This window comes from Lacerta agilis, chromosome 4, assembly GCF_009819535.1.
Source record: "Lacerta agilis isolate rLacAgi1 chromosome 4, rLacAgi1.pri, whole genome shotgun sequence".
In the NCBI taxonomy this organism is placed as follows: Eukaryota; Metazoa; Chordata; class Lepidosauria; order Squamata; family Lacertidae; genus Lacerta; species Lacerta agilis.
In genome coordinates, this window is record NC_046315.1 from 22997439 (window position 1) to 23012144 (window position 14706).

The 14706-nt window shown below is 42.8% G+C and overlaps 1 protein-coding gene across 3 annotated transcripts in view; it reads right to left on the minus strand.

Moving 5' to 3' along the window:
* SPATA13 (spermatogenesis associated 13) overlaps nt 1-14706 on the minus strand; it is a 130190-nt gene that overhangs the window by 85477 nt on the left and 30007 nt on the right. Inside the window, exon 1 of one of the 3 annotated variants that reach the window (XM_033146337.1) lies at nt 12780-12900. The exons of 1 other annotated variant lie outside the window; for it this stretch is intronic. In XM_033146337.1, coding sequence (XP_033002228.1) covers nt 12780-12826 — 47 coding nt within the window. In that variant the 5' untranslated portion in view covers nt 12827-12900. Of the gene's footprint in view, nt 1-12779; nt 12901-14706 lie in introns of those variants that run through there. One more of the 3 variants, XM_033146341.1, reaches the window with a different exon arrangement.

Below are 14706 nucleotides of genomic sequence, written 5' to 3' on the forward strand. Positions count from 1 at the left end.
ATTTTATTTTGTGTGTGTGCCACCAACAAAGCAACACTGCCATTATTATAAAAGGTTAAGGGACCCCTGACCATTAGGTCCAGTTGTGTCCGACTCTGGGGTTGCGGCGGTCATCTCACGTTATTGGCCAAGGGAGCCGGCGTACAGCTTCCGGATCGTGTGGCCAGTATGACAAAGCCGCTTCTGGCGAACCAGAGCAGCGCCCGGAAACGCCGTTTACCCTCCCCGCTGGAGCGGTACCTATTTATCTACTTGCACTTTGACATGCTTTCGAACTGCTAGGTGGGCAGGAGCTGGGACCGAGCAACGGGAGCTCACCCTGTGGCAGGGATTCAAACCGCTGACCTTCTGATCAACAAGCCCTAGGCTCTGTGGTTTAACCCACAGCGCCACCCACGGCCCATTATTATACCTGGCAGTAATTAAGTGCCAACAGAGAATACCGTACTTCAGCAGAGGATAAAGAGAGTTCACACAAAATGTCAAAATGAAAATGCCAACATTACAGATGTTCAGCTCTTTCATCTCACACTTTCCACTTTCATGGGAGGAGCTGTCCTCATCCTACATTTCTTATTCCTGTCAATAAGTTTAGCGCTGAAATATATAATTTTAATGACCTTTCACAGTCATTCTAGTCCTAGGTACTTAGGGGTGGTTGTTCTTTTCATTTTAAGGAAAGCATTGTTACTCATGTGACTTAAATGGCACAATCCATCATGCTCTCTTCTATTAATTGCAGCTTCTATTAATTTTAATGATGCTTGTGCAGAACATTGCAATGGACTGTGCCCTTCATAAATAACAATTTATTTTAATTGCTACTTCTGCTGTTTTACTCTTCTAATGTTTTACACATTTACTTGTTTCCACTGTATTATTTTACGCCAACCTGAGAGTTTTTACTGAAGGGTAGCATGGGAACGTCCTAAATAAATAAACAAACAACACAGGATAAATGAGTTAATTACACTTTACATTGTTCTTGAAAGTAGCAAATGGGCCTTCATACCTAATTTAGCACCGTTCTGTAAAATCACTGAACACTCTAAACTTTCTAAAGTCAACTTAAGAATGTTGATCTTCGCATTTACTTGGATGTTCTACCATGTTTAATAGGGCTTACTTCCAAGTAAATTGCCATCTGAGTTAAATATGTAGGAGCTGAGGCATTCAGAAAACCTCTGCCTTCCATGCCACTTGCCAATGCAGGCAAGCAGATCTTTGCTGAATCAGACCAAAGGACCATTTCATCCAACATCCTGTTTACACAGTGACCAGTCCAGCCCCATGTCTATGCGAAGCCTGCAAGCAGGACCTGAGTGTAACAGTGCTCTCTCCACTTGTGATTTCCAGTAACTGGTGTTCAGAGATACACAGAAAGACACGTGTTCCCAGGGACTCGGTGGTGGTGAAAGAAAAGACAGAATGCATTAGCACTGCTAGTGAGCATAGTCATCAAACAGGACCTGATGATAGCATCCAAACAGCAGAACCTGTGTTTACTTTGGCTTGCTAAAGGCTTAAGGGCAAAGTCTGAAGGGTGCTTTAAAAAACACCTCTGCAACCCCCACTCTAGCAATGCAACTGTGTTAATAATTAAATAACTGTACCCAAGAGCTGCTTTGGGAAGCATCTGGTTTTTTGGTTTTGTTTTGTTTTGTTTTTTTTGCTACCTTTTAAAATGGTATATGCAATTGTTGAACAAGCGTCTGCTTTTCACTTCTAAATAGAACCTGCAAAATACCCGTTTTGGCGGGGGCGTTGTGGGAGAAATTCTATAACGTAAAAGGTTCCCTGGAGTGTGTGTTTCTGACCACGGGCTGCTTCTCTGCATGATCTGTGCAGAGGAACTCATTGTACCCTCCCCGTGCTCTTGCAGGAACCCTTTTCATGAAAATTTAGCCACCCAATGCAAGACTTGGCCTTGCCGCTGCAGTATCTCGTGGAGCAAGGAAAGCGGCCACAGCACTATAGTACAAAGCTGCATATAGATAAAGGGTATGCAATCCCTGGAATCTCCTGTTAAAAAATATCCAGCAGGCGATGTGAAAGACCTCTCTGTCTCAGATCTTGAGAAGCCTCTGCCCATCAGGTACTGGGATAGACGGAAAAGCAGGTACTGGGCAAGAGCCTGGTAGGATGTCGGATGTGAGAGAGCCTTTAGGATTGCATCTGAAAATACTACATGCATTAGGGCCATCTTGAAAACACTGAAGGGATTTAAACTTTTAAAGAAATGTAAGTCACCCAAATACAGGAAATTACCTAGCTGCTCCATATGACTTGGTTTGCTTGTGAAAGTCATGTTTTAGCTAAGAATTATATGTAAGTTTCATCCTAGAATATTTGATTTGCTAATGGAATGTGAGAGTTGTCTGGACTCTTCACAAAGAGAAAATCCCCTTTTATTCTTCTGGAACATTCATGCTCTGGGGCTCTTGCCCAGTTGGCCTTAAAAGTGGTAGGACCTGTTTATGTTTCGTTTCGCTGGTGGGTTGTAATGTCTTCTTTTGCCAGTAAGTCCGTACTGTGACTGAAACCAGCCACCGCAAAGCTGCTTTTTTCAGATTGTGTGGTTTGCCAGGCAGATCCTGCTGTGATCCATTATTACCTTATGAGGGCTGTATCATTTGTTTAAAAATGTTCTTCCTTACTATTATCCTTCCTAAACTGGGGTCAAACCATAGGCTCTTTCAAATGGCTCAAGCAGAAGATTCAAGCATTTGTGTGATCTATTTTTTTGGGGGGGGGGTCTCCTCGGTGAGAAGGGCCCATCTTCAGTATGCACAAAAGCAGGAATTCCCCAAGTGAATTGAGCTACATCCCAAACTGAGACAGGGGTCAACCAGGGTACAGTGGTACCTCGCTAGACGAATGCCTCGCTAGACGAAAAACTCGCTAGATGAAAGGCATTCGCTAATGAAAGGGTGACTCGCAAGATGAATTTCCCTATGGCCGCGACTCGCAAAACGAAAACGTTTTGTGGGTTTTTTCCGTAAAGCTGCGCTTCCTCCGACCGTGCTTCGCAAGACGAAATTTCTGCTATATGACAGCACTCGCGGAACGAATTAATTTTGTCTTGTGAGGCACCACTGTAATCTCAATAGTGCTGAAAAGCAGAGGCAATACTGTGGAGGAAGGAACAAGCAAAGTGGCACAGCGACAGAAAGCAGGGGCTAATGTAGACATGGATCTACTGGATCAGATGTGCTACTATGCTGTAGTGGGCCTTCATTGCAAAGGGACACAGAGATTTGGGGCCAATGCAAAACATATATTTGTAAGACTGAGGTTGAACAAATTGTATGAATGTGCATGTGTCTGGGAGGTTAGACTTATACAAACAATAATGTAAATTTGCTATTCCCCGCCCCACAATAAGAGCCATGTTCAAGAGTGTGTCACTACTACAGGTCCCTATCACTTTAAGAGGGCTGACACCAGTAGAGAATTTTAAATAGGGAGCGAATAATCATTTCCTACAAATTCCAAACAGTTTTGTATTCACTTTTTATCTTTCTTTGTATTCAATTCAAAAATTATTTTTTGCCCATCCATTCGAAATACGTCTATGCTGCTTTTCAATTCCCGTTTACAAAGCGGTATACAAAAATAATAAAAATTCTACTAAAATGATTTTTAAATATAAATACTACTGTCTGATTCAACTAATATTACAATTGCCCTTCAGTGGAGCTTCCAGGGCAGTTTACAGAATCAAGATAGAATATTCTAATGAGTATCACCACTGAAATATTTATTTTGCAGATTATTTCAACACCATCACTTCACCAAGCACTAGTAGTGGATATATTGGTATGACCATAGCATTGAAGTAATAGAAGTACTTTGCATAATTCACATTCCATGTTTTGCAAATACTTATTTGATAGCAAGGTAGTCAGCTGGGGACATGGCATTCTCTGTGGAGAGCCCTCATCTTGGGAATTCAAAAGCCAACTTAGTCCATCTGTGGATTCTTCAGCTGCCTACGTGGTGTACTTTTATGAGTGGTACAACAGCCTCAGGCTATGCAAGTGTCATAGACACATAAACTTTTGAGGAACTCCTATAGTATCGGTTTAAATTACTCTTCTTGCTCAACCTTGAAGGATGGATTTGTCTTGAAGGTTAATGTGCAAAAAGGGAATGAAAACTCTACTGTTTGCTGATCAGGCTTCTATTGTATACTGCACTTTGTGAATTTGTATTAAGAATGTAAGAGGAGCCTGATGGATCAGGCCAATGGCCCACCTAGTCTAGCCCCCTCTTCTCACAGTGGCCAATCAGATGCCCGTGGAAAGTTTGCAAGCAGGATTCGAGTGACAGATCACTCTCTCCTCCTATTGAAAAGCAGTATAGAAATTATTGTAAAAATCAATCAATCAGAAGAAATGGCTTTGGAATTTAATGTGAAGAAAGCTGAAGTACAATTCACAAGGTTGCAGTCTAGTAGTGAGTAAACCCCATTGCACACTGTAAGGTTTATGAGAAAACATGGATAGGAATGCACTGTTAAAGGCAGGGCCGTCTCATCCATAGGGGCTAGTGGCGCAGTGTGCCAGGGCGCCGGCCCCCCCAGGGGCGCCCCCGCGAGCCCGCCGGCATACCGGGCGCCCCCCTCCCCAACCCGCCCCCGCGGACGGGCTGGCAGCCGGGCACTCGCGCGCCGGCAGCGCAGCCGCTGCCGCCCATGCTGCATCTGGCCGGGCTGTGAGCTGGCCGCCCTCGCCTCCCGTCCCGGGAGCACTGGAAGGGCGCGCAGAGCCCCACGCCGCTCCAGCGCCACGCCCCTCACCCCCCGCTCGCCCACCCCCCCCCAAGGGGCGGCAAGCGCGGGAGGCAGCATGCCGGGGGCGCTGGAGGGATCGCAGGGCCACGGCGGCCGATCTCCCTAAGACGGCCCTGGTTAAAGGGCTTCATTTGTCTAAAGACAAGTTCATCCAAAGTAGGGGTGAGGAACTTCAGGTGTGAGGATCTCTGCCGGTCCTCAAAACTCTCCCAAGGCCCTACCCCTCACTGGTGCTGCTTCTCACCCCAAGTGTTGTTGCCTGGCTAGAAGGGATAGCTGAACTCGATTAATGCCTCTTACACTCTTGAGCAAAACCAGAGTGTGGACAGTTTGGTCCTCCTGATTACAGCCATTGAGATTCCTCCCTTGAACTCAGCCCTGCTTGGCACAGCTGTGGAAGGCAGCCAACAATATTAATCTTGCATGCCCTCCTTGCTTGTCAGCAGAGCATTCTAGCTATGTACATGCAGCACATTAGTAGCCTGACCATCTGGAAAGTCATGCCAGGAGCAGTGGAAGGTGGATGGGTAAGCACTAATACATGGCTAATAGCTCTGCACATGATACACGTTTTGCTGAGATGTTGTGTGGGTGTTGATGCCCCATCAAGCATACCAAAATAACTGCAGACAAAAGAGAATTGCAGAGACATTTTTCTCTCCAAACAGACAGCATGCATACACTTTGATCAGGCTTTTTGGGGCACAAAAACTGCTGTAGAAGTAAATATTCATTCAAAGAAATATTTTGAGAAAGTGAAAGAAGGCTAAATGAAAAGCACAATTAACGTGAAGACTCAAAGTGAACACTAAAAAGATACCTAATCAAAAGTGGAAAGTTGCATTGACCACTGATTTCTCCTGAAACCTGCCTTTTTTGTGTTCCCCTGGAATTTGACTTTGGACCATGACCTGGCCTGGCCTTTCTGATTGTCCCTGTGATTGGCTTTGGGACTGCTGACTTATCAGAATTGATAATTCTAGTAGATAGACAAATAGTTTGCATTACTGTATCTATTTAATTTATATATTTGAAGGGTTTTCACTCTTCAGCCAAAAAGGCTCCCACAGCAGCATACGTTAAGATCACAACAAGAAGATGGTCCCTGCCTGCCAGGTTGCAACTTAGCTTCGTACTACTATATTTTAGCTCACTCTTTATCCTAAGAACCCAGAGAGGGGCAGAAGCAATTAAAATCTGAATAGTTCCAATTCTATCAAAAGAACAAATCCAAAAACCATGACAAATCCTCAAAATTACCATCTATAAAAATAGTTTGGAGCCACACATGGACTCATTTATGGGACTGATATCCAACAAAAGCCTGAACTATTGTAAGACTTTAACTGGTGCTGAAATGACAAAACAAAACAAAACAAAACAAAACCGACAACATATATGAATGCCTAATATATTAAGCAGGCAAATATACTCCTGTAAAGTGTAATGTATATAACCATCTGTCAGCAATGTTCTTCTGTGTTGTACACAGGAAAAACAGACCAATCCACACGCTAAAGAACCAATGGATCCAAATTTGACATGAAAATGGCAATATTCATAAGCCAGTCAGTAGAACATTTTTCAATCTACCTGGGCACTCTGCTGCTGAACATGAAGTGGCCATACTTGAGCAAAAGAATTTCAAAGGACGCTTCAGGGTGAGACTGCAAAATTACAATCAATCAAGAGGTTAAACTATTCATCTTGGCCTGAACAGAGAAGCAAGTTTTCCACTATAAATGTTAACTAAGTCAGCAAAGCAATCACGCTTTCTTAAGGGGTCACTTTCTGTGTTTTGCATGCATTCTACCTCTGGTTCAGTTGTCACTGTCTGTAATTCTTGCATTTCATTTTTCCCTGATCTCACTGCTTGCCACCATTTATATACTTCTGATTGATCGTGGATCTGATTGGCTGTATCGTGTAGGGAAGTTTATGCCAGAAAGTTCAGCCTTTAAGGAGTCAAAAGACTCTGTTGTTTTTAGTGCAACAGCCTAACGTGGCTCAGCCTCTGGATATTATTACCGGTATGTTATCAGATTTCTGTTAATAGAACTATCACTGTGGGTTTGCCTTAAGGAAATGCCTGGCCATAATCTTGGACTTGGCAATGGAATGTTAATAGCCTGAGATATTCAGGTGCTATCTCTCAATGGGAACTAATTGTTAGAAGATTGCTTCTTGATATGAACTTAAGAGCCCTGAGGGATCAGACCAAAGCCTTATTTTAGTCCAGCATTCTGCTTCCACAGTGGCCAACCAGATGCCTATGGGAAGCCCAAAAGCAAGAAATGAGTACAACAAGACTCTGCTGCTAAGTGTTCCCTAACGGAGGGAGTGTGTGTGTGTGTGTGTGTGTGTGCAATCAAAGAAGGTAGTAGGGTGGCCATAGGAACATAGGAAGCTGCCTTATACAGAATCGAAATATTGGTCCACCTAGTCCCAGTATTGTTTATCTTACCTGGCAGTGGCTCTTCAGAGTTTCAGTCAGGGGCCTCTCCCAGCCCTATCTGTAGAGGTTATGCCACATTGGCCCCAGAAAAACAGTAAACTGTGAAACTAACCTAAGACATACTGTTTGTGAAATTCTGCAAGCTTCAGAGTTACACAGAACTCTTCTGCAGGGAAAACATAATATAAGTAAATTGTGGATATTTATTTAAGGGAAGGCTACCTATTTTTAATTAGTGTGATAAGTGTGTATGGTGTAATACTGTATAACATAAGCAAAGGATAACTCCTGCCGTGAGGAGTATACAATCTAGCCTAAAGCCAGCATAGTGAAACACAGTTCACACCCGCTGCTCATCATAGAAATGTACTGAACACATATTCACTCATGTTTGGTGCAGCATAGTTTGTCCGTAGTACCTCTCTCTGTTTACTTTCCGTTTTATTATTTCCTTCTGAGGGGTAACCGATTACACTGTTTGCTTATGCAGTTCTTTTATCACCTTTAAATGACTAAAAGCGAGTTCAGACAACATGAGACATACTTCAGTGTGAATGGCTCGTGCATGCTGTTTAATCCCTGATGGTTTTAAAAGCTTCCATTCATCAGAATTTGTTAGTACACGGGCCACCAATCAGATGGCCAAGCCATACATGCAACCCACTCTACGTATACCCAAGTAACAGGAAGTCAATGTGCTTCTGGAAACTGTGTATACAGTACAGTCAGTGATCTCCTGCACTGCTCTGCCTAGAGTCTCTAGACTATGGCATCTTTTAAGTTCCTGTGCTTAAGTGCAGGCAGGAGCTCCCACTGCTGCCGCACTACCTTGCTCAGCAGCTGTTGGGCAGGAAGCTGCATTGCAGTGGGCCATGAAAATTAAATTGGTTTTAAATATTACATAAATTTACAGCAATTGGGGTGTTTGTAAGATGGGGCACTGCTGCTTTGCTGCTCTCCCAGCTATGGTGGTAGTAGCAACTTTTAGTCTGAGCAACATAAACTTGCAATTTCAAGAGTATGTTATATTTTCTCTAATTCTTCTGTTTCTTTGAAATTTTCTATTTTGTTATACATTTTTTAAAAATAAAATACTGCAAATCTCCAGATCTTAATGCGAGTTATTTTATTCTCACTACCCTGATCTAAAAGGCAGCATATGTCTTACAAAGACAAACTCATTAAAACAGTCCTGCTTTCTTAAGCACCATATTTCATTAGTAGGAAACTTCAGACTTGTTTTACAAATATCTCTTGATGTTTGCATGAAAGGAAACATCTAGCCTACAGACTGAGTAAAATATAATTTATAGGAAGCCTGGGGCACTTTGCTGGGATGACTTTCCCCACTGGAAGAATTATTAGTGCAAGATAACCTTGTTTGCTCTAGATCTGTTGAAATGTACATTTATGGCAATGAAGTCAGTTCAGATGGAGGCAGGGCCTGATCCTCAAAGAGTGGTATAAATAATCTCCAGACTTTGCCACACATCTGGCTGTACTCACCAACGGAGCAAAACTGAGTAGGAAGCCACTTCACACGGCACAAAAAGAAAAACACTGTTTCCTTAGGGCAGAACCACACATTTAAATATGGGTCTATGACTTTCCCCAAAGAATCACGGGAATGGTGGTTTCCCCTCACAGTGCTACAATTCCCAGCACCCGTAACAAACTACAGTTCCCATAATGCTTTGGGGGGGGAAATCCTGTGTTTTAAATGTGCATTGGATGTGCCTCAAATGTATCCAGTGGATCTTTGGATTCCCATCCTGCAGAACAAGTTCTAAACTTGCCACAGAAAATAATTTGAAACAATTATTTTGTAAGACAAAACGTTTCATTTTCCTCTGTGGGTTGCTTTAAAATATAAGCTGAGTGGGTAGCTGCTAAAGCAATGTATTGGGGCCCAAGTTAACTTTATCTTTATCAGCAAACATTACATACAGTATCACGTACATGGTACATAATCTGTGATTAAGTCACATTCTGGTACAGAATTCCCCTCCCTGCGTAAAACTGGCTGTAACAGTATCAGCTAGAAAGTAAATATACCAACCCAAAGACTAAATAATGCACTATATTTGGAAAGAGCATTGCCCTCAGTAGCATTTTTGCTTCAGTGTTATTGATACAGTACACTAGGAATTTTAGAAATTTTGCTTATTTCTTTTCATTCGGAAGTATCCCCAGGACCATGTACAGCACCCTCAGATAAACTCCTTGGGCTTATCACCACATGGGGTGATTATTATTTTTTACTGAGTTTTGAAGGGGTTGGATACAGGAGAGCGAGCTCGCCTGTTTTTTTGAGAGCTGCTTTCTTTGTGTCTATTTTATTGGGAGTGGGGAGTATGAGTATTCTGAGTACCACAGGTTTTTCTTCCATAAAATTGATATTTTGTAGTGCCCGTGACTATATCTTAGAAATCCACATTCCCCAAAAAGGTTGATGACCCCTGTTGTATTTAAAACAAGCACAAAACATAAACACACCCATAAAATGTTAAAGCAAACTACAATTGTATAGTATTCCCTTCTGAAAAATAAAATCCCAGCTTCCTGCTACCCAATTGCCTATCTAGCTCAGCTCATGAAAAATCGGGGGGGGGGGGGAATCTGTCCCCTGAGACACCTCTGGCTTGGCAATGAAATCACATGCCTCAAGGGGAAGTAACAGAGAGCAGGATTTTGGTGGAGGGGATTGTAGGGCAATAAGCTGGGAAAGGAATAGTGACCCCTGCAGTTGCTTCTCCTCTGCAAATTACACCCTGACACTCCAGGATCAAATCAGAAGCTGGGATAGATTTTGTAATTCCGGGACTGTCCCTGGAAAATAGGGACACATGGAAGGTATGCTCACTCTGCCTAATGGTAGGACTGGCTCTGGCACAACAATAAAATTGAGAGGAATAAAACCAGTAAAAATAAGTAAAAAATACAATGATTTGAATTTCCTGGACAAATAAAGAGGCGCCAAAATGAATACAGTGTTGACACCAAGACGCTGTAGATCTTCCATAATTCCTCCAACCCCAGAACACAACCTGAAAGTTATCCATTTTCAGAAATCTTCCACCCATACCACACGAGATAGATGCAGAAGGAGTGATGAAAGAAACAGTCCCCATGCCCTTTGCTCTGAGGAATTTTTTTTTTTAAGGGAACAGGCTAACAAAGTCTTTGCCCCTAGTGAGAATTCAGATAATTTTAGTACAGAAGAGCCTATTATATTATTCTATAGCATACTTGACATAATCAATTCATTCCTGCCTACTGCTTATTTCAGTAAAGGGCTTTATTGAATAGTGGCATACTGGGTGTTGTGAATAGAAAATTTGTTTTTTAAGATCCTCACCGCTAAAACAGGCACAGGGAAAGATCAAACATGGGAACAGAGGAATTAATGCGCCAGCACTCTGAGGGAGAATCTAGTGGGCCCCTTTCATCCCACAAAAGACAGCACTTCCTACTTTGTACTTCAAATGCGGAATGACCTTCATGGCTTGCTTTCTTTTTCTTTCTGGAATCCTTCTAGTGAGAGAAATACTCCTCATCTTGGTAGATCTTATCTATACACACTCATTTCAATCACTGTCACCCATACCTTCAGATGCCAAATGCCGTACACCAATCCCTCTATATCAAAAACCTTGTGCCTCTTGCAAGTTCCTTAGGCCTGTTTATCCTTTGCAATAAAATACACTTTGTTTGTCAATGACGTTTAATAAAGTATGTAATTTCAAGGTAAAGGACCCCTGACAGTTAAGTCCAGTCACAGACAATTCTGGGGTTGCGGCGCTCATCTCGCTTTACTGGCTGAGGGAGCCAGCGTTTGTCCGCAGACAGTTTTTCCGGGTCATGTAGCCAGCATGACTAAGCCGCTTCTGGCGCAATGGAACACCGAAACCAGAGCAGCACACGGAAACGCTGTTCACCTTCCCGCCGGAGCGGTACCTATTTATCTACTTGCACTTTTTGGCATGCTTTTGAACTGCTAGGTTGGCAGGAGCTAGGGCCGAGCAACGGAAGCTCACCCCGTCATGGGGATTCAAACCGCCGACATTCTGATCGGCAAGCCCAAGAGGCCCAGTGGTTTAATTTACATTAATTCAAGGTAATTGAACATATTATTTTTTTTAAAAAACTACAAAATGGCTTAATGGAAGGTAAAGATCAATTCATTGCCTTCAATAAGCATTTCCAGTACCAGCTGGTATGGTGGAACAGTGCCATGGAGCTGTACTCCCCACACTGGTTTCGCAGCACCTTACTTTGGTGGAGCTGAGGTGGGGGCTGCATGGACATATTAGCAGAAGCACAGCCCTGACCTTGCTACCGCCTTGCCTCGTCCACGTGCTATCTAGGTAAGCAGTGGTGACACTGGCATTGGGAGGGTGGCTCCACAGTGATGCCTCACCACATCAGTCCCTACTGATTATTTCTAGGGAAGCTCATATGAAAGAAGGAAGCTTTCTTTCAAAGCCAAAGTAATATAATCAGCTCAAAGTATTCTTGAATGAACCAGATTACTTATAACCATTTCAATATGGCTTCTGGCTGGAGTTTAGGATGGAAGCTGCTTCAGATTGCAATCCAACCCCGATTATGCTGGGCTGTGTGGTTGTGTGTTGGACTGAGTGGAGGCAATCCTCTACTCACTTCTGTTGGTCCTGCTGGTCTCCTGCCGGCTCAGACTTCCTCCTTCTGCTTGCCAAATGAGTGGGTGGGTGAAAGGTCCATTGATACCCTCCATCCTTGTATCCTTCTGGAGCATTTGCAGAAATTGAATAAGGGTGCGTAGGAGGCACCTTGATTTCCCAATGCTTCTGCTCCTGTTTCACAGGACACCTCCAGAATGTAGTACCGGTAATCGGAAACTGCTCCTCCACATGGAAACTTTCATATGGGTGTGTTATTTGTTATCACATGGAGAGACTAGGTAGATTCTCCAGGTGATGACTGCAGCACACTGCATTTGATCCCATGGTTGATCTTGCTCTTCAAAAGGAAAGTTTCCATGCCAGTAGCTGTTGCTGCCAGCCGAAAGAGAATGTCATGGAAACTGTGGCATAGAAACTCTACCTAGCAAAGATAAAAGTCAGTTCCACCCATACACATTATAGCAGCGCCATGAAGAAGTCATCACACAGATGCCGTTTCTCAGCTTCCCAAGCCTAACTGAGGAAATGTGAGAGCAGGGGCAACGAATCTCTTTCCCCAATGCAATAACTCCACACAACCATACCACACCTGCTGCACAATGTAAGCACATCAAGGAGTTCCACTAAATTACTGAGCTTGAGGGCTTGTTGATATTTTCCACTTGAGAAAGCAGGCTTGATAGAGCAAAGTCAGACCATTTTATTGCCGGAAAATGTAGTTCGGCTTTCAAATGAGGCGTGTCAACTGCAGGTTCAGTTCAGGCTTACGAATTGAAAGAAAGCTTATGGCTTGAAGTATGTTATGTTTAGCATTCTATTAAATTCACCACTCCCTTTTTAATTCTTATAATATAACATGTCATACCTGGGGAAAATCCATGGGCTGTTACACCTCAGGCCAATCAGTTCCATCCTTCCAAGCTTTCTCTGTCTACCTCCTTTGTATCCTCTCTTCCCAGATCCTACACACTTCTTCCTCCCACAGTACTTCCTCTATAGTACTACCGTGTTTCTCCTAAAATAAGACACCGTCTTATATATATTTTTGCTCAAAAAAACACAGTATGGCTTATTTTCAGGGGATGTCTTATTTTAACCGCGTCACATTGGTACACTGCATAGCCACGCCTCCCCAGACTGTTTTAATGGGAGGTACCACGTCACTATGGCTTATTTTCGGGGTATGGCTTATTTTTGGGGAACGGCTTATATTTCGCAAATGCATAGAAATCCTGCTATGGCTTATTTTATGGCTATGTCTTATTTTAGGAGAAACAGGGTAAGAACAGATAAGCTCACTCAGCAGAGATGCAATTATGATGTCACATGTAAATCATCAATGAACCCTGCTGGCGGTGATGTGCATATGGCATCCTTGGTCACCACTATAAGTTAATATTGAGCATTCACTCTGTCATCTCCTCTGCTTTTGGACTGGAAGCTGCATTATACTGGCCCATCCAGCTCAGTATTCATTCCTTCCAGCTCTACCTGAAGATGTCAGAGAGGGAAAATAGGAACTTCTACATGCAAAACTGATTGCTCTAGGTCTGAGCCACACCCCTTCCAACATGTTCAGCAGTTGACAACTGCAGCACTGATTTGCACACAGGGAGATGCAAAACACCAAATATGAACTTGAATGATGTATTCACCTATTAGAACTGACCCTAAAGCTCCATTTTTGCTGGATTCTCGGGGTAGTTAAGGTAGAACTCCAATTAGTGCTGGATTTATGCATAAACTAAATAAACTACAGTTTTTTGGGGCATCAGATTACGCAAGGCCTCTAAAGAATATTTTTTAAATGTTACGTTTTAGTTAGATTTAGTTTTTAGTTGCATCCTCACTTATTTGCACATATAAAATTTTATTATTTCTATTTTCATTGTCCTTTCTGTTAGATTAATACACTTTTTTGTATTGCTTATGGACCTCTTAAACTTGACATAGTTTAGGGCCTCAACATGTCTTAACTTGGCCTGGCTCTGGTGCATATCCATCCTTTATATACTACTAGCACTACAGTTTTGAAAATATTAGTCCGCTGCTGCATTTATGAAGGGGAGAGGCCAGAGGCTAGTGTAGTGGGGGCAATACATGCTTTTAGGGCAGAAGTTTCCAGGCATTTCCAGCTAAAAGGGACTCCAGTAGTAAGATTGGGCTTTGCAGTGAATTTCTACATGCAAGCCAGAAGGATCTCCTCCCCTTGCCTGCTGTTTTGGGGGATCTCCTGACCTCCTCCCAAAACCAGTTTGGGTGAGACATGATTCCTCCACCCTCACTGCAACTCTTTGACATAGGTCATAAAATACAAAATAGGGAACCAGCTTTAAGTTTGTTGAGCAATTCTGACAAACCCATGTGCATATTCACCAGTGTAACCTGGGCTGTAGGGAAAGCTGCTGATCACACACGCATGCACACAGTAGATGTAGCCCGGGAGATACTGTTAAATATTCTGATTTTGATTAAAGAATCTGACAATTTGCAAAAGGCACCTAGGAAACACAGCACAGTTTTGAAACTCAGAATAATCCACATGCCCCAGGTAGGTTTTTCAAAACCTTTTGAAGAAAGGCTGGCTCAAACACAGCAGTGAAAAGCCCAAAATGGAAATGTATTTGCACTTCATTTAAATTTGAAAAAAATGCAATTATATTCCTTCCGCTGTGTGTCAGATTGTTAAGAATCTCGCTGTTCTGCTTTGGAAGGAAGCCTAAAAAAAAGAATGTTATTGACATTAATCCACATTTAATGAAGTAGCATGATGGTTATATAACCATCGTTGG